This window comes from Dasypus novemcinctus, chromosome 13 (genome assembly GCF_030445035.2).
Source record: "Dasypus novemcinctus isolate mDasNov1 chromosome 13, mDasNov1.1.hap2, whole genome shotgun sequence".
Classification (NCBI taxonomy): domain Eukaryota; kingdom Metazoa; phylum Chordata; class Mammalia; order Cingulata; family Dasypodidae; genus Dasypus; species Dasypus novemcinctus.
The window spans coordinates 34935238-34957479 of record NC_080685.1 but is presented as its reverse complement, the minus strand read 5'-3'; the positions used below and the strand labels follow the sequence as shown (position 1 = coordinate 34957479).

The 22242-nt window shown below is 39.5% G+C and overlaps 1 protein-coding gene across 1 annotated transcript in view; it reads left to right on the top strand.

Annotated features, from left to right (window-relative positions):
- Nucleotides 1–20309, top strand: part of SPTA1 (spectrin alpha, erythrocytic 1) — an 82247-nt gene extending 61938 nt beyond the window's left edge. Inside the window, exons 43-52 of the mRNA XM_058309932.1 lie at nt 111–320; nt 2774–3070; nt 3854–3966; nt 5142–5159; nt 15192–15243; nt 16370–16557; nt 17466–17519; nt 17947–18093; nt 18862–19006; nt 19511–20309. Of these exons, the coding sequence (XP_058165915.1) occupies nt 111–320; nt 2774–3070; nt 3854–3966; nt 5142–5159; nt 15192–15243; nt 16370–16557; nt 17466–17519; nt 17947–18093; nt 18862–19006; nt 19511–19636 (1350 nt within the window). The 3' untranslated portion in view covers nt 19637–20309. The remainder of the gene's footprint in view (nt 1–110; nt 321–2773; nt 3071–3853; nt 3967–5141; nt 5160–15191; nt 15244–16369; nt 16558–17465; nt 17520–17946; nt 18094–18861; nt 19007–19510) is intronic.
- The last annotated feature ends 1933 nt before the right edge of the window (nt 20310–22242 follow it).

The window sequence follows — 22242 nt, the reverse complement described above, 5'->3', positions numbered from 1 at the left end:
CTTAATCCTTATCTTGTTAATGATCAGAATCTGATGAAACCCAGATGGGAATGGCCCCTCGGCCCCCATACTGCTTCCCTGTTCACAGAGTCTCTGTGGGTCTTTCTCAGGACACACTGGATGCCAGTCTACAGAGTTTCCAACAAGAAAGGCTGTCTGAGATCACTGACCTAAAGGACCAGCTTGTGGCTTCGCAGCACAGCCAGACCAAAGCCATTGAGGAACGCCATGCTGCCCTGCTGAGGCGCTGGGAACAGCTGCTGGAAGCCTCTGCAGCCCACAGACAGAAACTGCTGGAGAAGCAGCTGCCCCTTCAGAAGGTAGAAAAAAAAGAAAAAGAAAAAGAAAAAATGAGACATTATCAGGCTTCTACTTGTATAATAATCTGCATACCAGCTGTAGAATCTAGAAACAGATACTAAAAACCCAACTGGATAATTTCAGAGATTTGAGTGTAATGAAAAGGATCAGGAATACAAACTTGACAGCACGAAGTAGTTCATTTGTGCAAGAGTCATTTTAGATCGATGGATCAGTTCTTTAGCTTACTGGATATGTAAGCCAGGGTATGTATGGGAAGAGGTGGGTGACACAGGAGGGTAGAGAATCATAGTGTGTGGTAGAACTGAAGCTGGCAGGCAGGAGACAAGTTTGTCTTTGTGATTCTCTCTAACTCAAGTTAAAAGGATAATGGACAAGTAGCCATAAAACCTGCTATCTTTCCTAGCCGGGAAATTTGTTTGTCAGTTAACATCTCCAAACCTTGATTTCTTCATTTCTGAAATAAGGATAATATTACCATCTCCTCCTGCCTTTTTGGGTTATTACTTTTAAAAGAAATAATGGATCTAAAATACAATATAGGTCACTAGGTTCTCTGAAGATTTAATTGACTAAATCATTGTTTCTAGTAGTGGCTGCTGTAGTATTCGGTGTTGATCTTAAATACTACAGATAGGTAAAGAAAATCAGGATGATCATTGAACTTACTGAGCACACCTATACCGTGAGAGGCAATGTACCTGGCAACAAATTAAGGTAGGTTGCTAAGGAAATTAGTAAACACACACATAAATAAACAACAAAGTCATTCTGGACCCTTAGTTAATTTCTACTCTATTAAAGGGCACAGGAAGCACACAAATAAATCTTAAGTGAAAAAGTTAAACCAATTAAATGGGCAGCTTTACACATATATAGGTATTCTTCATAGCAAGATAGGTCACATTCTGATTCTACTTGGCTTAATTTTCAAACTGCAAATTGTCTTGTTATCTTATTATCTGGTTATAAAGTCTTTGTAAAATATTCAGTCAATCCATAAAATTATGAAACTAATATGAAATACCTTATAGGTTTTCATGTTTTTCCTGGGTAGGGGCCATATTAATTTTCTCTAGATTGGTCTATTTTAGCATATTGATTGCTGAAATGAGTAACTTGTGAGATGCAATGGTGTAATACTTTTGTAATCCTTTCTCCATGTGGGCCAGTTTTCTCCTCTCTGACCCCCATGCTTAGAAAACGAAACATCGTTTTCATGTATGCTCTTGACAAATCTCTTTGAAAGTACATCTGCTGAGCCAAAAATCTATGATACATTTTAAGTAGAATCAGAAATCATTTTTGATCAATTACTGTTTGGACCAGTCCATGCCATTTCTCTTATGCAGTAATGCAGATAATTCACAGCCATTCAACACATGCAGAAAACTCGAAACAGTAATGCAGAAATATGCAGATCCATGCTAAGGTGCAGGTTAGAAGGTAGGAAATGGGCTTAGGCAGGTGTTTTAGTTTCCTGGGCTGCTCAAGCTAAACAAATTTATTTGCTCACAGTTTTAAGGCTAAAAGAAAGCCCAAATCAAAGTGTCATCAAGATGATGCATTCTTCCTGAAGACCAGTATTCTGGAATTGGCGCTGGCAATCCTTTGTCCTCAGCTTAGCACTTGGCAATGCACCTGGCAGTGTCTCCTGGTCTTTTCCAGTTTCTGTTGATTTTCAGTTTCTTGCTTCCAGTGGCTTTCTCTTTCTGTCTGAATTTTATTTTGCTGATAAAGGACTCCAGTGATAGGACCAAGATTCATCTTCATTGAGAAGATTTAACTGGAGAAACCTCACCAAACGCTTTTACTTACAAAGGGTTCAAACCCATTGAATGGATTAGATTTAAGAATATGCTTTTCTGGGGGCATACCCAGCTTCAAACCACCAAAAAAGAGGTAATTTGAAAAAGGCCAGGCCTGAGATGAGAACAAAACAAGGTCTAGAAGGATAATAGATAGAGGACTCTGTTTAGACAAAGAGAAGTTAAGAAATGAATAAAGGATGGGGCAGATTTTCCTGGTTTATTTGTTTAATCGTTTATCCATTCATTCTTTCAACACATATTTTTTCATGGTTATTATATGCCAGGTAGAATTATAACACAGACTTTAGAATAAGAAATCACGAAATCTTATGATTGAAAATGACCTTCATCTTTTTTGGAATGTTTGAGCCTAAACAACCTTGGAAGTCATTCAATCTCCTCATTTGTAAATAATGAAAGACTTCTTTTCACAATGAGAAAATGCTGAGATCAGTGCTTGTACTTCTGGCTAACATGTCTGTCCATCAGCTCAACCAGTTACTCAGTAGTCTTGGTTCTGCTCTTTTGGACTACTCACCCTGCAAACATTTGAAGACATTTATTAATTTTATACTCAGTGTTCTCTTGCTGGGAGGCTTTATCAGGAAAGTTGGAAGAGTCTTCTTTTTTTTTTTCTGCAGGCTGAGGAGCTCTTCATGGAATTTGCACACAAGGCTTCAGCTTTCAACAACTGGTGTGAGAATGCGGAGGAGGACCTGTCAGAGCCTGTGCATTGTGTCTCCCTCAATGAGATTCGGCAGCTGCAGAAGGACCACGAGGTCTTCGTGGCCTCTTTGGCAGGGGCTCAAACTGACTTCTCCTATTTGCTAGAGCTAGATCAACAGATTAAGGCCTTAAATGTGCCCTCTAGCCCTTATACCTGGTTAACAATGGAGGTGCTAGAAAGGATCTGGAAGCACCTATCTGAAGTCATCAAGGTAACTTGGAGCACAGCAGAGACTTCCTTTCTCTTTAGTGGGTGTGACGGCTTAATTTGTTTTCCAAGCTGGAGACTGTTTGAGAATGAAAGGTGCACAATTAATAATTATACTGAGACAGCTGGCACAAGCCAGGACTATCTAAGAAAAACTGGGAAATGCATTCACAATATATTCAGTCCTATGCCCCATAGTTGGACCTCTTGATTCTGGGATTTGAGCAGTGAGTCAGAAAAGAAGTTAATAACTCCAGGAGGTGGCTCAAGTACATTCTCCCTATCCAAAGCACTCCCTATTTTATACACATCTCCAAGAGTGCCATTTTATGTATTTATATTTAATTTTTGTCTCTTTATAATGATGTTCATTATAGAAACTATAAGAAGATATTGAAAAAAGTTTAACAAAGGAAAATCTCCTCGTACTATCACTACCCTTAGATGGCAACTCTTTTGTTACTTCCATTCCCTTTAAGACTACTTGTAACCTCATTTAAATTAAATTTCACTTGAAAGAAGAAACTGAAAAAAAATTTGCTTTCATTACTGGGTAACTTGTTATATTTGGGCTTGGAGTTGATATTCTTGCAAGAACTTATAGGAAGTAACATGGGCTTTCTTCATCTTTTAGAGAAAAGAAGAGGTGGGCTGGAAAAAATATGAGGAGATAGGCACCTGCGTCTGGGAGACAAGTTAGATTGGGGAGCGGGAAGGGGGAATTAGTTCTTTCGTTACAAAGGAAGGCCTTCAATAGGAGATCCAAAGTCTGTGATTTTGGGTTTAGGAACGAGACCAGGAGCTGCAAAAGGAGGAGGCAAGACAGGTCAAGAACTTTGAGATGTGCCAGGAGTTTGAACAGAGTGCCAGCGCCTTCCTGCAATGGATCTTAGAGACGAGGTGAGATGTGCTACCCCCCAGCCCATCAACCCTGTACCCCACACCCCATTTGCAATAAGGTTGAAACACTTGAGGGTAAGGAGAGATGCCTAGAGTATTTATGCTGCCCTAAAATCACCATGTTATATCTTGGCCCTATGTGTGGAACTGACAACTCCCTGAGGCAGGCCTTGCTAAATCAAGAAATGGGAATTTCCTCCTGCCACCCATCATGTGCCGTCTGTTTTCTTTCCTAGATACTCTCGCCTTTCTTTCTGTTGCATGTAATTACATTCTAAGAATTATAGCAACACCTTATGTCTGCATGCCACTTTGCACTTTAAATAGTGCTTCCATATCCATTACCTCACTTAACTTTCAGAGCAACCTTGAACAGTGTACAGAGCAGATTTCATTACCTCTGTTTCCAAGAGAGGAAAGTTCAAATAGAAAAATTGACCTGCTCAAGGTCACATATGTATTATTGTCACAGCCAGAAATAGAGCCTACAGTGAACACTTAATCCAAAGCTATTATTATGTAGCTGACCTGCTAAAGCAATAATGAGAATCAGGTGAGAGAATATATGCTAATTGCTTTTTATTAAATGCAAAATGGTCTATAGTGGACAGTAACATGTCACATCTTTTATGGGTAAATGACCTGGAAAAGACAAGACTTAAAGGGTTTAATACAGTAGAATAAATGGTCAAATTTAGAATACTGCATACAGTAGGTGGGTCAGAGTTGAGGAGTTTTGAGGATTAAAGTGGTGATTTAGAAAAATCCATGATATATACTATTCCTACACTCCCAATGACAAGGATAAATCAGACCATGAGAAAAAGGAAATCCTGTGTTGTGGCTAAAGAAAACTCACAAAGATACAGGAAACAGCACTTATCTTCCTCTGAGTTTGGTCTTATTAAGGATCTCTTCCCACAGTATGCCCAGCACTGAGCATATCTGCTGACACCTGTGCTCTTTGTCTTGAAGCAAGGAGTTGCACAGAAAGTGCTAAGTTTCTCAGAGTTGGAGAGGCTTGGGGAACAGAGGGTGGGAAAGGTTCATATTTTGTGGCTAAGAGGGATTTAGAAAGTCTCACAAGAATGAGAAAATAAGATTTTGAAGTAAACCATGCTAACGTATGCTTTCTTTTCCCTCTTCTGACTCCTGTTCTGGACCTCCGTGTCAAGGGCTTATTTTTTGGATGGGTGAGTATTTTTTATTATGATGTTTATAGTGTTTTGTCTTATTCTGGAGAGTTTTATTAAGGAGGCCTTGGACAGAGGCATCTTCAGCCCACTGTAATGTCATGGTGCCTCAATAAAAATATGGGGTGAGAAGAAACAGTAAATATCCTCTCCAGCATTTGTATTCCTCTGTTTTTTTCATAGCTGCCAATCTTATGGGAGTAAGATGGTATCTCATTGTATTTTTTTTAATATTTATTTATTATTATTATTTTTAATTACATTAAAAAAATATATGAGGTCCCATTCAACCCCACCGCCCCCGCCCCCCTCTCCCCCCACAGCAACACTCTCTCCCATCATCGTGATACATCCATTGCACCTGGTAAGTTCATCTCTGAGCATCACTGCACCCCATAGTCAATGGTCCACATCATAGCCCAGACTCTCTCACGTTCCATCCAGTGGGCCCTGGGGGGATCTACAGTGTCCCGTAATTGTCCGTGAAGCACTATTCAGGACAACTCCACGTCCCGAAAACGCCTCCACATCTCATCTCTTCCTCCCATTCCCCACACCCAGCAGCCCCCATGGCTACCGTTCCCACACCCATTCCACATTTTCTCTGTGGACATTGGATTGGTTGTGTCCATTGCACACCTATGTCAAGTGAGGGCTTAGATTGCACATGGGTACTGGATGCACTCTTCCCGCTTCTAGTTGTAGACACTCTAGGCTCCATGTTGTGGTGGTTGACCTTCTTCAACTCCATGTTAGCTGAGGGGAGTAAGTCCAATAAGTCAAAGTGTAGGAGCTGAAGTCTGTTGAGGCTCTGGGCCTGGGTGTCATATTATCAGTCCAGAGATTCAAATCCCCTACATATATCTTAAACCCAGCACCAACTACAATTCCAATAAAGTAGCATGCAAGTCTTGTGAAAAGAGATCCCCTCTGAGTCCAATTCCATCACGCAGAAACACCAGCTCCAAAGAAGGGCCATCTGTCATGGCAGTGAACCCCTTCTGCCATGACCATAGAACCCGTGGGTCTCTTTATCCCTCAAAAGAACCAATACCTGGGGTTGTATCTACCTTATCTGTCTCTTAGACTCTGTTCAGTTGTACATAGGGGTATTCCTTCTGACAACCTCCAGACTCTTTTTTTAGAGACTCACAGCCTTATAATCTCATTTCTCCTTTCCATTTCCCCCTTACATTAGGTCAGACTGCTTCCCGAAGTCATGTTATTATATGTAGACAGGTATATTCTGCTGTTCCGCATTGAATCTTTAATTCAAGGTCATTTTCTAGTTGCTTCTTCAGCTGGTATGTGGTAGTGATCCCTCGGTGCCAGGGAGGCTCATCCCCGGGTGTCGTGTCCCACGCTGGGGGGAATGCATCACATCTACACGCTGAGTTTGGCTGTGAGAGTGGCCACATTTGAGTAACATGAAGGCTGTCAGGAGGAAACCCCCAGGCACAATGCTACTCTAGGCCTTGTTCTTATTGCAGGTGCATAGGCTCAAAAGTGTAGCCATTAGTATCAAGAGCCCACTGTTGGGCCCTCCTTCCTTCCTGGTTCTTGCCGTTGCACCTGGAGGATTGCCGCTGCTCTCCCAGGGCCCACAACAGTGACCCCCCGGCCAGGAGCCCAGTACCCCCCCAGCTGTTGTTTTTAATTATTTCCACTATGAGTATATATAGACATTACCATATACCCTGGGCATATGCCCTGTATAACTCCCTGTCAACCATATATATCCTGTAAATAACATCCCATATCAGTATTCCTCCGCTGCCATTGTTGAACCACTCTGTGATCCAAAACTTCCCGTAAAGTGAATCCCAACATAATGTCAGCTTCAGAAGAGTCTTAGATCACCAAAATTCATATATACAATATAGAGTATTTCCCCAGATCCACCATAAAACCTTTTCCCTTCCACAGCAATAATCTTTTAACTTATTCATATCATATTTCCTGAAACTGATGTACAGATTCCGAAACTATAGTTTTCAAACAAGGTAACATTTGTGCTTACTATGTGGTCCATACTTTAGGTTGTACAGTTTTCTAAATTTTTTAGTTATCCTATGTTTTGTCTTATGGTTTTCATTATTAGTCTGTCGTCCTCTATATGTTTTTGGTGTAATATTAGCTGTTTTATATTCATCCTCGTGTACTCTCACATAACTCCTCTTTTGCCCCCTTATTTACCTTGTTCCATCCATTGCACGTCCATTTTCCCCTCCCCTTAGGGCCCACAACACCTGCCAATCTAATGCCCTGGGAGCCGTCCTTTCTCACGAGAGATACAGTTCTCTCTATTCGACGGCATTAGTCTTCCCCAGGATATGGGTCCACCCCACCCAATGGTAGAACCCACCTTGGCAAAATGAGCCTTCAGCTATTCCCTCCGGAGTCCGTCCCGCATCAGACCATACCCCCTGAGCGTCCTAACCAGGTAACCCTCCTACTTATACTTTGATACGTTTTACTCAACATTTAGTTCTCAATGAACTTCTGGCACTCTCCCATGTTTGTATGTTGCCCCTCCCTCCCACCTATTTCTTGGACCATATTACCCCTCTTCCCATCCCCAGCCCCCCTCAAACCCAGAAAACCCCACCCGAAGGTAACCCCTTGCCCCCATTTTGTCCCTTCTATGTGCTCATACTTACCCCCAGCTCATCACAGATTCCACCCCTACAGACATTAACTCACAGCCTTCCTCCACCCCCCGATTTCCAGTAAGCCACTTTTCCAGACTCTAGCTCTCTGAGGCAGTTAACTTATTTCATATCATTTAGGTCATATAGTATTTGTCCTTCAATGCCTGGGTTGCTTCACTCAACATAAGATTCCCAAGGTTCATCCATGTTATCACGTGCGATTGTAGTGTATTGGTTCTTACAGCTGAGTAGTATTCCATTGTGTGTATATACCACATTTTATTGATCCACTCATCTGTTGATGGACTTTTGGATTGATTCCAACTTTTGGCGATGGTGAACAATGCTGCTATGAACATTGGTGTACATATATCGGTTTGTGTCCTTGTTTTCAGATCTGATGGGTATATACCCAGCAGTGGTATTGCTGGGTCATATGGCAAATCTATGGATAATTTTTTGAGAAACTGCCAAACTGTCCTCCAGAATGGTTGGATCCTTCTGCATTCCCACCAGCAATGGATGAGTGTTCCCCTTTCTTCACATCCTCTCCAGCATTTGTATTCTACTGTTTTTTTCATGGCTGCCAATCTTATGGGAGTAAGATGGTATCTCATTGTAGTTTTGATTTGCATTTCCCTGATAGCTAGGGATTTGGAGCATTTTTTCATGTGCTTTTTAGCCATTTGTATTTCTTCTTTGGAGAAGTGTCTGTTTAAATCTTTTTCCCATTTTTTAAATGGGTTGTTTATCTTTTTGTTTTCGAGATCTATGAGTTCTTTATATATGCAAGTTATAAGTCTCTTATCAGATATATGGTTGCCAAATATTTTCTCCCATTGTGTGGGTTCCCTTTTTACTTTCTTGACAAACTCCTTTGAGGTGCAGAAGGCTTTAATTTTGAGGTAGTCCCATTTATCTATTTGTTCTTCTGCTGCTCGTGCTTTTGGTGTGATATTCATGAAGCCATTTCCTATTACAAGGTCCTGTAGATGTTTCCCTACACTGCTTTCTAAGGTCTTTATGGTCTTGGCTCTTATATTTAGGTCTTTGATCCATCTTGAGTTGATCTTTGTATAAGGTGTGAGATGGTAATCCTCTTTCATTCTTCTACATATAGCTATCCAGTTCTCCAGGCACCATTTGTTGAATAGGCCATTCTCTCCCAGTTGTGAGGGTTTGGTGGCTTTATCGAATATTATATGGCTGTATACATGAGGTTCTATATCTGAACTTTCAATTCGATTCCATTGGTCTGTGTGTCTCTCCTTATGCTAGTACCATGCTGTTTTCACTACTGTAGCTTTGTAGTATGTTTTGAAGTCAGGAAGTGTGATTCCTCCTATTTCGTTTTTCTTTTTCAATATGTTTTTGGCTATTCGGGGCCTCTTTTTATTCCAAATAAATTTCATAGTTAGTTTTTCTAGTTCCTTAAAGAAGGCTGTGTTGATTTTTATTGGGATTGCATTGAATGTGTAGATCAGTTTTGGGAGGATAGACATCTTAATAATATTCAGTCTTCCTATCCATGAACAGGGAATATTCTTCCATTTATTTAGGTCTTCTTTGATTTCCTTGAACAATCTTGTATAGTTCTCAATGTATAAGTTTTTTACCTCTTTAGTTAAATTTATTCCTAAGTATTTGATTTTTTTATTTACTATTGTGAATGGTATTTGTTTCTTGATTTCCTCCTGATCTTGCTCATTATTGGTGTATAGAAATGCTACTGATTTTTGCGCATTGATCTTATAACCTGCGACTTTGCTAAACTCATTTATGAGTTCTAGGAGCTTTGTTGTAGATCTCTCAGGGTTTTCTATATATAGGATCATGTCATCTGCAAATAATGAAATTTTGACTTCTTCCCTTCCAATTTGAATGCCTTTTATATCTGGTTCTTGTCTCAGTGCTCGAGCCAGTACTTCTAAGACAATGTTAAATAGGAGCAGAGACAATGGGCATCCTTGTCTTGTTCCTGATTTTAGAGGGAAGGATTTCAGGATTTCGCCATTGTAAACAATGTTGGCTTTAGGTTTTTCATATATACTCTTTATCACGTTCAAAAAGTTTCCTTGTATTCCGATCTTTTGGAGTGTTTTTATCAGGAAGGGGTGCTGTATTTTGTCAAATGCCTTTTCTGCATCTATAGATATAATCATGTGGTTTTTTTCTCTCAATCTGTTTATATGGTGTATTACATTGATTGATTTTCTTATGTTGAACCATCCTTGCATACCTGGAATAAATCCCACTTGGTCATGGTGTATAATTCGTTTAATGTGTTGTTGAATACGATTAGCAAGTATTTTGTTAAGTATTTTTGCGTCTAGGTTCATTAGAGAAATTGGTCTGTAATTTTCCTTTCTTGTGGTGTCTTTGTTTGGCTTTGGTACTAGGGTAATGTTGGCATCATAGAAGGAATTAGGCAGTGTTCCTTCTGTTTCGAATTTTTGGAATAGTTTCAACAGGATTGGTGTTAGTTCTTTCCGGAATGTTTTGTAGAATTCACCTGTGAAGCCGTCTGGCCCTGGGCTCTTCTTAGTTGGGAGATTTTTAATGACTGATTCTATCTCTTTGCTTGTGATTGGTTTGTTAAGATCATCAATTTCTTCTTTCGTCAGTATGGGCTGCTTATGTATTTCTAGAAATTTGTCCATTTCCTCCAAATTGTCATTTTTGTTGGAATATAGTTTTTCAAAGTATCCTCTTATGATAGTCTTTATTTCTGTGGGGTCAGTGGTGATATCAACTTTCTCATTTCTTATTTTGTGTATTTGCATCTTTTCTCTTTTTTTCTTTGTTAGTCTCGCTAAAGGTTTGTCAATTTTGTTGATCTTCTCAAAAAACCAGCTCTTGGTCTTGTTTATTTTTTCAAGTGCTTTCTTATTTTCTATTTCATTTAGTTCTGCTCTTATCTTTGTTATGTCCTTCCTTCTTCTTCCTGTTGGGTTACTTTGTTGTTGTTTTTCTAATTCCTTCAAATGTGCAGTTAATTCTTCAATTTCTGCTCTTTCTTCTTTTTTGATATATGAATTTATGGCTATAAATTTCCCTCTCAGTACCGCTTTTGCTGCATCCCATAAATTTTGGTATGTTGTGTTATCATTATCATTTGTTTCAAGGTAGTCATTGATTTCTTTTGAGATTTCCTCTTTGACCCACTGTTTTTCTAAGAGTGTGCTGTTTAATTTCCAAATTGCCGTATGAAGTCTGGGTCTCTGTTCCTTGCAAATTTCCAGCTTGACTCCACTGTGGTCAGAGATATTGTTTTGTATGATTTCGATCTTTCTGAATTCATTAAGCCTTTCTTTGTGGCCTAGCATATGGTCAATCTTGGAGAATGTTCCATGTGCGTTTGAGAAAAATGTATATCCTGCTGTGTTTGGGTGTAATGATCTATATATGTCTATTAGATCCAGCTCTTCTAATATACTGTTCAAATGTTTTGTTTCTTTAGTGATTCTCTTTTGAGATGTTCTGTCCAGAGTTGATAGTGGTGTATTAAAATCCCCCACTATAATTGTAGATGCATCTATTCTTTCACTTAGTTTTTCCAGCATTTGCCTCACATATTTAGAGGCGCCCTTGTTAGGAGCATAAATATTTATGATTGTTCGATCTTCTTGACAAATTGTCCCTTTCACTAAAATATAGTATCCTTCTTTGTCTCTCACAATTGTTTCGCATTTAAAGTCTATTTTGTCTGATATTAATATAGCTACTCCTGCCTTTTTTTGGTTGTTGTTTGCTTGTATGATTGTTTTCCAGCCATTCACTTTCAACCTCCATGAGTCTCTGGGTCTAAGATGTGTCTCTTGTAGGCAGCATATAGATGGGTCGTATTTCCTTATCCAGTGTCCCAGTCTGAATCTTTTGATAGGTGAGTTTAATCCATTGACATTCAGTGTTATTACGTTTAGAGAGTTATTTATGGTAGCCATATTTTGGTTGGATTTGTGTTTGTTATATTTTGTTTGTATTATTTTATTTTCCCCTTCTATTTTTGTCTTTCTTGTTGCTTTTACACTCTCCTCCATCTCTGACTGTCCTGTTTTTTCCTTTCTTCTTGCAGAATTCCTTTAAGAATTTCTTGAAGGGGAGGTTTCTTGTTGATATACTCTTTCAGTTTCTGTTTATCTGTGAATATTTTGAACTCTCCATCATTTTTGAATGCTAGTTTAGCTGGATAGAGTATTCTTGGTTGGAGATTTTTTTCCTTACTACCTTGACTATATCATACCACTGCCTTCTTGCCTCCATCGTTTCAGATGAGAAATCAGCACTTAATCTTATGGAGCTTCCCTTGTATGTGATGGTTTTCTTTTCTCTTGCTGCTTTTAGAATTTTTTCTTTGTCTTGAGCATTGGATAATTTGACAAGTATATGTCTTGGGGTGGGCCTGTTGGGGTTTATGACCAGTGGAGTGCGCTGTGCTTCTTGGATATGTACATCTGTCTCTTTCAGTAGATTTGGGAAGTTTTCATTCATTATTTCCTGCAACACTCCTTCTGACCCCTTTCCCTTCTCTTCTCCTTCTGGAATGCCTATAATACGTATGTTTGAGCGTTTTGCGTTATCATTCAGGTCCCTAAGTCCTATCTGGATTTTTTCTACCTTTTTATTGACCACTTCTACTATCTGTTTGATTTCCAATGCACTGTCTTCCACATCACTAATTCTCTGCTCTGCCTCTTCTAGTCTGCTGATATTTGCTGCAAGTGTATTTTTGATTTCTTGAATTGTGGTGTTCATTTCCATCATATCTTTTATTTTTTTGCGCATGTCTGCAATTTCCCCTCCAAGTGTTGTCTTCACGCTGTTAACCTCTTTCATTACTTCATCAAATTTGTCAGTGATAAATGCTCTGAGATCTTTCATTGCTTGTGCGAAGTTCTGCCCCCCTTCCTGATTTTCAGTTTGTTGATTGGATTCAGCCATGTTTTCCTGATTACTGGTTTGGTTTGTAGATTTTTGTTGCTGTCTTGTCAACATTTTTTCTTGACGGGTTTAATCAGTTCCTTAGCTTCTTTGTCTAGTCTTGGAGATTAATTAGCTGTTGTTTTAGCGTAAGTGTTATATGTTCTCTTTGTCACATTGTTCTTCTTATTCCAATTTCTTATTGCTAGTTAAGCTCACTTTAAAGGAAGGTATTAGTGCTGGGGAAAGTCAATTGTGTAAGGAAGGAAAAAGTGTGAAGTAGTATTGGTGATATATGTTTACAAAGCAACAATATGAGTTCTGGGAGGATGGAGGTTAGATCATGTAAATTGTGTAGAGTTATAATAGTAGGAAAGTACCTATAATGAGGTAGAAGACTGAATATGGGAGGAATGTGGTACGTACTAAGAGGCTATTGTTTTCATGAGAGAGGGAAAGAGAAAAGAAAGGTAATAGTTTCAGGGACGAATACCAGATGGAAAACTAAACAAAGGTATTAGAAATTAAGAGTTAGACATTTTGTGGATCAAAGAAAGGGAGATGGAATATAGGAGAGATAGCAGATGGTCGAGGATATCAAGTTGTAGGGGAAAGGGGATAGTGTAGATAGGCTAAATCTATTCACAGAGAAATGAGGCAGTGGAGGGTGAGGAAACCCAGCAAATGTGAGGTATTTCCTGTAGGACCTATTGTATTGTTAAGGTAAAATAGTATAAGAAGAATATTGGGGACAAGAAAGAGAGGATTGAAAGAAAAAAAAAAAAGAACAACAACAACAACAACAACAACAAAAAATAAAAAATAAAAAAAAATAAAAAAAAAAACACCAAAGAACAGAAACCCCGCCGCCAGGCTCGGCTGGGCTCAGCTGGGCTCCGGTCCCCCGCCCGCCGCCCGCTGCGGCTCGGCTGGGCTTGGCTGGGCTCGGCTTTCCCGCCCGCCGCCCAGCGCGGCGCAGCGCGGCTCGGCTCTCTTGCTCGCCGCCCGGCAGGGCGCAGCTGGCCTCGGCCGAGCTCAGCTGGGCTCCGCCCCTCCGCCCGCCGCGGCTCAGCCAGGCTCGGCCGGACTCGGCTACCCTGGCCGCCGCCCCCGGGGCTCCGCGAGGTGCTAGCTGTCTCGGCTCCGCCTACCCAAGGAGGGAGTCCTCCACACGTAGCTGGGATCTCCGTGTATATTTCACAGATGGATCCTCTCTGTTACCTTCCCTCCAAATCGATGTCCAGACACCTCCGGACCAGGAAAAATCCCGAAACAACCGGTCCCAAAGAGTCTCCGACGCCTCCCAGCCGATTCCCCCCAGGAGCTAGTAACCGGGAAGTTCACTCAGCCGCCATCTTGCCTCCCCCTCCTGAAAAGTCCCAATTTATATCTTATAGACCAGTCCTTTCCATTACCTTCCCACCAAATCGATGTCCAGACACTTCCTGCCCTGAAAAAATCCTGAAAAAGCCTGGTCCCGGAGAACCTCCAGCGGTGCCCAGCTGCCTCTTCCCAGGAGAGACAGCAAGGCAAGCTCACTCAGCCACCATCTTGCCGGAAGTCCTCTCATTGTAGTTTTGATTTGCATTTCCCTGATAGCTAGAGATTTGGAGCATTTTTTCATGTGCTTTTTAGCCATTTGTATTTCTTCTTTGGAGAAGTGTCTGTTTAAATCTTTTTCCCATTTTTTAAATGGGTTGTTTATCTTTTTATTTTCAAGATATAGGAGTTCTTTATATATGCAAGTTATAAGTTTCTTATCAGATGCATGGTTGCCAAATATTTTCTCCCACTGTGTGGGCTCCCTTTTTACTTTCTTGACAAACTCCTTTGAAGTGGAGAAGGCTTTAATTTTGAGGAAGTCCCAGTTATCTATTTGTTCTTTTGCTGCTTGTGCTTTTGGTGTGATATTCATAAATCCATTTCCTATTACAAGGTCCTGTCGATGTTTCCCTACACTGCTTTCCAGGGTCTTTATGGTCTTGGCTCTTATATTTAGGTCTTTGATCCATCTTGAGTTGGGGAGTGGTGGGGTGGGGGTGGTGAGGTTGAATGGGACCTAAAATTTTTTTTTAATGTAATATTTTTACAAAATCAATAAAAAAAAACAAAACTGATGGAAAGCAGATAGCAGGAAAAAAAAAACACAGTAAATATCATTCTGGCTCTACACCCCACTGTGTACAGTCTTGCCTACATAAGGTTCAGGGTATAATGAGGTAGGAACTAGAATGGAGGTGTTGGAGCCCTCTCCTAGGCAGAGAAGAACTGAGACAGGCCTTACTTCCCTTCTCATCAGTGTGCCACAGTTTACAATAGATAAAAGGATTGGGGATAATGAAAATTCATCCCAGAGTGATGATACAACTTGGAAAAAATAGAAACAGAGAAGTGGGGGACTTTGAATTGGTACATCTGTGTGAAATATTGGCCTCTGATATTAACCTCTGGTTCTTACTAGATCTTTGCTCAAAGAAACAGGAACTCTTGAATCCCAGCTGGAAGCAAATAAAGTAAGTGATGTTTCTTCTTTATGTAATGATGTTGACAGAGTGGAAGAAAAAACAACTTTCAGGCAACTGCACTGGTTGATCCTTTCAGGTAAATTTTCTAGCCTGAAAGTCAAGAGTGTAAGGCTCTGGTCCCAATCCTGCTATTCATTTGCTGGCTAACCGCAGGCCATCAATGCATGGATATTGACCTCAGTTTACTTAAATCTCTGACCTCCAATTTCTGCATCTATACAATGGAGCTAATAATACTTACATTATAGGGTTGCTGTAAGGATTAAATAAAGGAATAAGTACAAAAGTTCCTAGCCTATAACCTGGAACACTAACAAATTTCTGTTATTATTTATTGTGGCAAGATGATACAATTCAGTTCTATATCTCCCTGGACAATTGAGTAAAATGGCCTTATTTATATCATTGCTTTCCCCCTGGAAAAAAATTTTAATTAATTTAATTTCTCCTAATGAGAGAAATTAAATACTAAAAATAAGATTTTTTTTTCATGTAGGGTTAACCTTTGAAAGGTAACAAACCTTTGAAATATATAAGATTCTAAGATTTCTTTCACTCCATCCTGAAACCAAACCCCTTCATTAGGAATGATATTCCCTTGTTGAGAAAGCATGGACTAGATGCAGAATATTGGCACATAATGACCATGGATGTCCACCCAGGCTGATGTAAAAGGCCCAGGAGTAAATGCTATGCAGTTTAAGTGGCCTGATAGCTCAACCACAATCAACAGTACAGATAATTCACAATATAGTTACTGGGAGCTGAAAGCACATGGATCCTGAAAATTCTACTCATGTTTATCTGCAGTATATAACCACTAACTCTAAGATTTATATAATTACATTATGCCAGGAACCTCAGAGGTCATCTTATCTAACCCTTGTTTTATATATGAGGACTATAAAGGTGAAGTGGTTTTACTGTGTGGTCCATTTTCACAGCAGACAGAAAGATCCCTGAATAAAATTACTGAAAATATTTGACAAGTAGCAATAGGGGAAACCCTAAATTATCACCTCTCTTATCTTCCATCACATCCCAAGGAAATTAGAGATTGGGCCTTGGGTGATTGTCTCTCTCCTTTTTTTGTTTTTTTGTTTTTTTTTTTCAGAGGAAGCAGAAGGAGATCCAGGCAATGAAGCGCCAGCTGACCAAGATTGAGGACCTTGGGGACAACTTGGAGGAGGCAATGATCCTTGACATAAAATACAGCACCATTGGGCTGGCCCAGCAGTGGGACCAGCTCTACCAGCTTGGGATGCGGATGCAACACAACCTGGAACAACAGATCCAAGCCAAGTACTGAGGACTAATGGTCATGGCTGGGAAAGGGTGGGACAGGTATTAGATTTTAGGAACTTAATCCCAAGGGTCTGGGATTAAAAGTGTGGGATATTGGACAAAAGAGCTGCTTCAGAGATGGTACAGTTACCATCTCCATTTTTCTCTTGCTTTACTGTCTCACAGAACAGCCATCTCCCTTACTACTCCTTTCCCATATGGATAATACCAAAATCCTGCAACCATTTCTCAGAATCCCATCATCATATTGTGTGATCTCTTCAGAAAACATTCTCTTGGTAAAATTCACTCTCAAACATAATGTCTAGAGTGGAAGGACTATTCAAGATGTGGTCTAATAGAACATAAGAGCAAAACAATTCTTTCTAGGTAAACTAATGATGTCAAAGCAGATTTAGATCTTGAAAGCTCCTTGGCAGCTTTATTATCTAAATCTGGGATTAGCAAATATTTTCTGTCAAGACCAGATAATAAATATTTTACAGCTTGCAGGCCATAAAGTCTCTTTTGCAACCACTACACCCTGCTGTTGTGTTGCAAAATCAGCCATAGACCATATGTAAAGGAGTAAGTGTGGCTGTGTTCCAATAAAATTTTATTTCTGGAATCTGAAATTTAAATTCCATGTAATTTTCATGTTTCACAAGATGTTATTCTTTTTTCTCTTCAACCTTTTAAAAATATAAAAGTCATTCTTTGCTCTTGGGCTCTGGCAGGCTAGTTTTGGAAAAAATAGGTAGTGGGCTGAATTTGGCCCATTAGCTGTAGTCTGCAAACCTCTGAACTAGATATCTCAAATAGTATAGCATCCACTAAAATTACTATTTCTTTCATATTGCAGGTCTTCTTCTTCACCTCTTTTCTGTCTTTTTTTTTCATGGATTAATTCATGTTTTCCCTTTTAGGGACACAATAGGTGTGAGTGAGGAGACATTAAAGGAGTTTAGCACAACCTATAAGTGAGTATAACTGCATACTACTCTTGGATCTGTAATTTACTTGGTTTACTTTATACTTCTGTACAATATTTGCATCTGTACTTTATAGACCTTTCAGAGTAAGTATTCAAATAACTAATATTCTTATCACTCAATGTGGGTTGGGAAGACCAGGTAGGTTAATTAGCTACAGTAATGACCTTTAATATAATATGTCCATAAGATTCCTGCATTTTAGACAATATTTTTCTTCCATTTTCAAAGAGTTTATATTTTTTCCTCTAACCATTAATTTAAAAAGGTGCAGGGACATAGGCAGTATCCTCTGCTCAGCTTCCTGACAAGGTTTTGTAGCATTTATAAAGCCCCAGCACATCCAACAATAACTGCTCCTTTCTGTTCTGATCTGGTTTTCTACTGAGCTTGATACAATGTGTTTATTCTTCAGACACTTTGATGAGAATCTGACAGGGCGTTTGACTCACAAGGAATTCCGTTCCTGCCTGAGAGGACTTAATTACTATTTGCCCATGGTGGAGGAGGATGAACCTGAGCCCAAGTTTGAGAAATTCCTGGATGCCGTCGATCCAGGGAGGTAGGAGGACCACAAGGGCCAGACCGTGGAAGGCACTGGGGCTTGGAGGGACAAGCTCAGAGGCTAAAACTGATGATGTAGCATGAAATTAACTCATGTGAGGATAGGAAGATACAGACTACCCTAAATGAATTGAGTAGTTCTTTGTGCCCCTTTGGGATTAGCTCAGAAATTAATGACACTAACTCCAACTCAGGCACCAGCTCGGCAATTTCCTCAATTCATGATTTTTGTTTGATTAATGAATTTCAGCTGGTTCTGAGGAAGGAAACCTATAATGGAATCCCTTCGGGTATTTGAGGTCCTAAGGATACATGGATGATTCAGAGGCCAATGTATGGGGATAGGGTGAGGTTACTGAGTATTTATGAGGGTGGGGGTAGGGTCATAACAGAATCAAATTACTGTAAGGAACTAATTCTTTCTAATACCAAGGGAGAGGAGAACAAGAATTACTTGTGGTAACTAGGCACCAATGCTGATGGGAAATTCCAAAACTCTATGAAGAGGATCCAACTGAATGACCCATGTGGAAAAAGAGGCTGATTTTAGGAACAAACTGTATTTATGTGGCTATAAGAAGATTGAGAAGGGGAGGGGGTGGTCAAAATAAAGGGCATGGCCCATAGTTTCTGAGAGGTTAAGTGAAAGAAGAATATGGAGAATCCGACTGCCCATATTTCTGATACACTAAGTAGGGTGAGAAAGGGGCTTGCCTTCCTTTCTGAGTCTTGAGAGAGCAAAGATCCTGATCCCTTTCTTCCACAGGAAGGGCTATGTCTCCCTGGAAGACTATACCTCATTTCTGATCGACAAGGAGTCAGAGAACATCAAGTCCAGTGATGAAATAGAGAACGCTTTCCAAGCCCTGGCAGAGGGCAAGGCCTATATTACCAAAGAGGACATGAAGCAGGTCAGATTGTGGTTGTTCTCACTCTTGCCTTGCTCTCAGACCCATCTGCATTTTGGTTATCTTCGGCCTGTTTGTCTACCATAGGCCTCCCTCTCCTTTTTTTCCCTCAAGTCTCCTCTAAGACAAGATATCATTTGATTTGGTCATCACTTCATTGGGTCCTGACCCAGCTCAATAACCTGCAGTACTTCCCTATTGACAATCAGAGTCATTCAAAGCCTTCAACTCAGTTCTGAATGCTATTTTTATCCCTTCTATTTAATAGCCACATTTAGGGAATGTTGTAATGTGGTCAAAGCCAAACTAGATTCTTTAGGAATTGAAGAGGTAAGTTCATTTTATTCATTAGAAATCATAAATTTATGGGAGAAATATGAGATAAAATAGGACTAGCCTTTTTCTTCCAAAGCCCTTCCATTCCCTGAGTTTAGGACATATAGAAAGCACCAAGGAAACTTCCTTTGAATCCTTATAATTATACCTCTCTCTTTTTATGCTTTTCAGGCCTTAACCCCTGAACAAGTAGCATATTGTGCTTCACATATGCAGCAATATGTGGACCCACGGGGCCGAAGCCACCCTGCCGGCTATGACTATGTTGGCTTTACCAATTCCCACTTTGGCAACTGATAAACAACTCTGCATGGAACATAGAAAATCTTGGTGTGCTGGAAGTATTGGGGGACAAAGGGAATAGGCAAGTGTATAGGGTGGGAAGATGATTCTGTGTGTGTGTGTGTTCATTACATTTATAGCAAGACCTAAAGACTCTCAAGCTTAGAAGTTAAGAGGGGTTAATAGTTAGAAGACAGGAGGCTATGGGCTTATTTTCTATGTGACTAGTCACAGCTGAGGTGTGCCAAGGTCTCTGCTTTTTATTTTGGGGGGATCTATATATCTTTATTATTTTGTTCTGATTATACAATTTTTTTAAGTATTTCATTTTAATAGGGCCAAGTGAAGTAAAATGTCACTGACCCAACTGGAATTCTGTATTTCTGTGAATCATACCATCATCTAAATATATGTAGCTAATTATGCAAAGGCTCATGGCAGAACAGGTAAATATAAGCTGATTTATGAATGATTTCTCTTTAGCTTTAGAATATGTTAAAATTCTTATATTTGAAAGTAGAGATATTTTGTATTCTAGCAACCCCCACTATTTAAGTATGTAAAATGGAATCACACAGAGAAGACCAGTATGTCATGTATTTTATTCTTAAGCTGCCCTTTCCTATATTTCACTGAGAGGATGCTGTTATTCTAAAACAACAAAATTAAAGCATAGCAGAGCTCCTTCCTCCCCCTTCGAATTTCTTCTTAGTTTGTGATAAAAAAAGAAGAATTGTTTTGATTTATTTCCATCCTCCTGTAAGAGTAAGAGTCAATAGAATCGGCAATAAAGTGAAGAATTTAGGGGAAAAAACTGAAAAGGTGGAACTGTCTCCAAGAATTCTTCCTTGACTTGAAAAGTTGATGGTGTCATTTCCTGGTAAGAATTTGTAGGTCATTTACTTGCTTGTTGGAAAACTGATAATATCCAGCACAAACATACATGTATTGCCACTTGATTACCATCTAAAGTCTCAATCATATCCTCTTCATAGACATTAATCCTCTCTTAAATCAGAGACAAATTCAGTCAGGGTAGACATTTAAAAGAATTTTACTTAAACCTAAAAATGTTTTCTTTGCTTCTAATAATGTATGTGTTTTTACTGATTTTTGGTTAATACAATTATATACAATATTATATGACGATCAAAAAGTACCTTGAAAACGAAAGTGTGTATATTGTCTGATTATAAGTTACCAAAAATGGTTAGAGTTGAAAAAGAGCATAGACCAATAGGCCATCCCAAAATAGCACCATTTCATGTCACATTTATCAAGTATGGAGAGTCTAAAGTAGGGATACTGGGAATAACTGAAAGCAAAGAAAGGTGTGGTTCCATTCTCTCCCTGACCCCTGCCAAGGATTTGCAAGGTCTGGGTCAGATTATTAAGCATGTGATGGGTTAAGAAATAGTCTTTGAAGGCAAAGGCACATTAATACCATCTTATAAACAAGACTAGATAATATAAAGGCTAAAGAAGAAAATATTTATCTGAAGAGCCAAAGAAAATATAAGAAGATGAAGTTGCCAGAGATATATACAGATCTTTCTGAAATCAGATTGTGACCTTCTATGCACTTAAGCAAAGGATGATAACAGCAGAATCGTCAGGCATAATTTAGTCCCACACTATAAATGTTCAACTTATAATATTGTAACAATTATAACTTGTGTCAAATTTCCTTCTTGACGTAAGGATTACATTCCTTCTAATCGGTATTCATTATTTCTTGACCTTCTGTCCACTTTACACTGGAATTCCTGCCTTCTTCTTGCTGAAACTCTTCTTTACAATTTATAGTTTGAGCCTCTCCCTGAGTCCCAGCCTTATAGCTAAATCACTGATTTTTCTTTTGTGATTTTTAGATGTTTCCTTGGGTCTTCAAAATCTTTCCATGCTTAACAGAGCACTCACTTTTACTTTTATAGCTCTCCTGAGGCCAACCATTTGCCTGGATGCCACCTGTTCTGGTTTGTAGGCCACCGAAAGCAATATACCAGAAATGGATTGATGTTGACAGTAGGAATTTATTAGTGGACAAGCTTACAGTTCTGAAGCTGAGAAAAATGTCCAAATCAAGGCATGACCAAGCAATGCTTTCTTCCTCAGTACTGGCTGCTGGCAATTCTGGACTCCTCTTTTACATGACAAGACACATGATGGTATCTTCTGGTCTCTCTCTTCTAGGTTTTGTTACTCTCAGTTTCTTGCTTCCATGGCTTTCTTTCTCTTCACCTGAATTTCATTCTCTTGTAAAGAACTCTGTATCACTGAGGCAGATTTTGTAGATTTATTTATGCTTGCCCCCACCCCATACCAATTGTGTCAAAGTCTATAGAGAGAGCTCTCAAAAATGTAATTTTGAAAAAATCTCCCCCAAGTGATTTTTCCATACCCTTCCTTGCTTAAGACTACCACATTTGAAAGTTAGGCTGACCTTTGAGCATTATTTAGCACCTCTTGGAATATCCTTACCCACCATTGGTCAGGGCGCATTCAGGGAGTGTTATGCTGGGTGGACTAAAGAGATTTGGAATTGATTTTGCTCAAACAGCCTCATTGTAACAGCGAGATTATAGCCAGTGTGAAGTGAGAAGGAGCCTAGAATAGGTTTT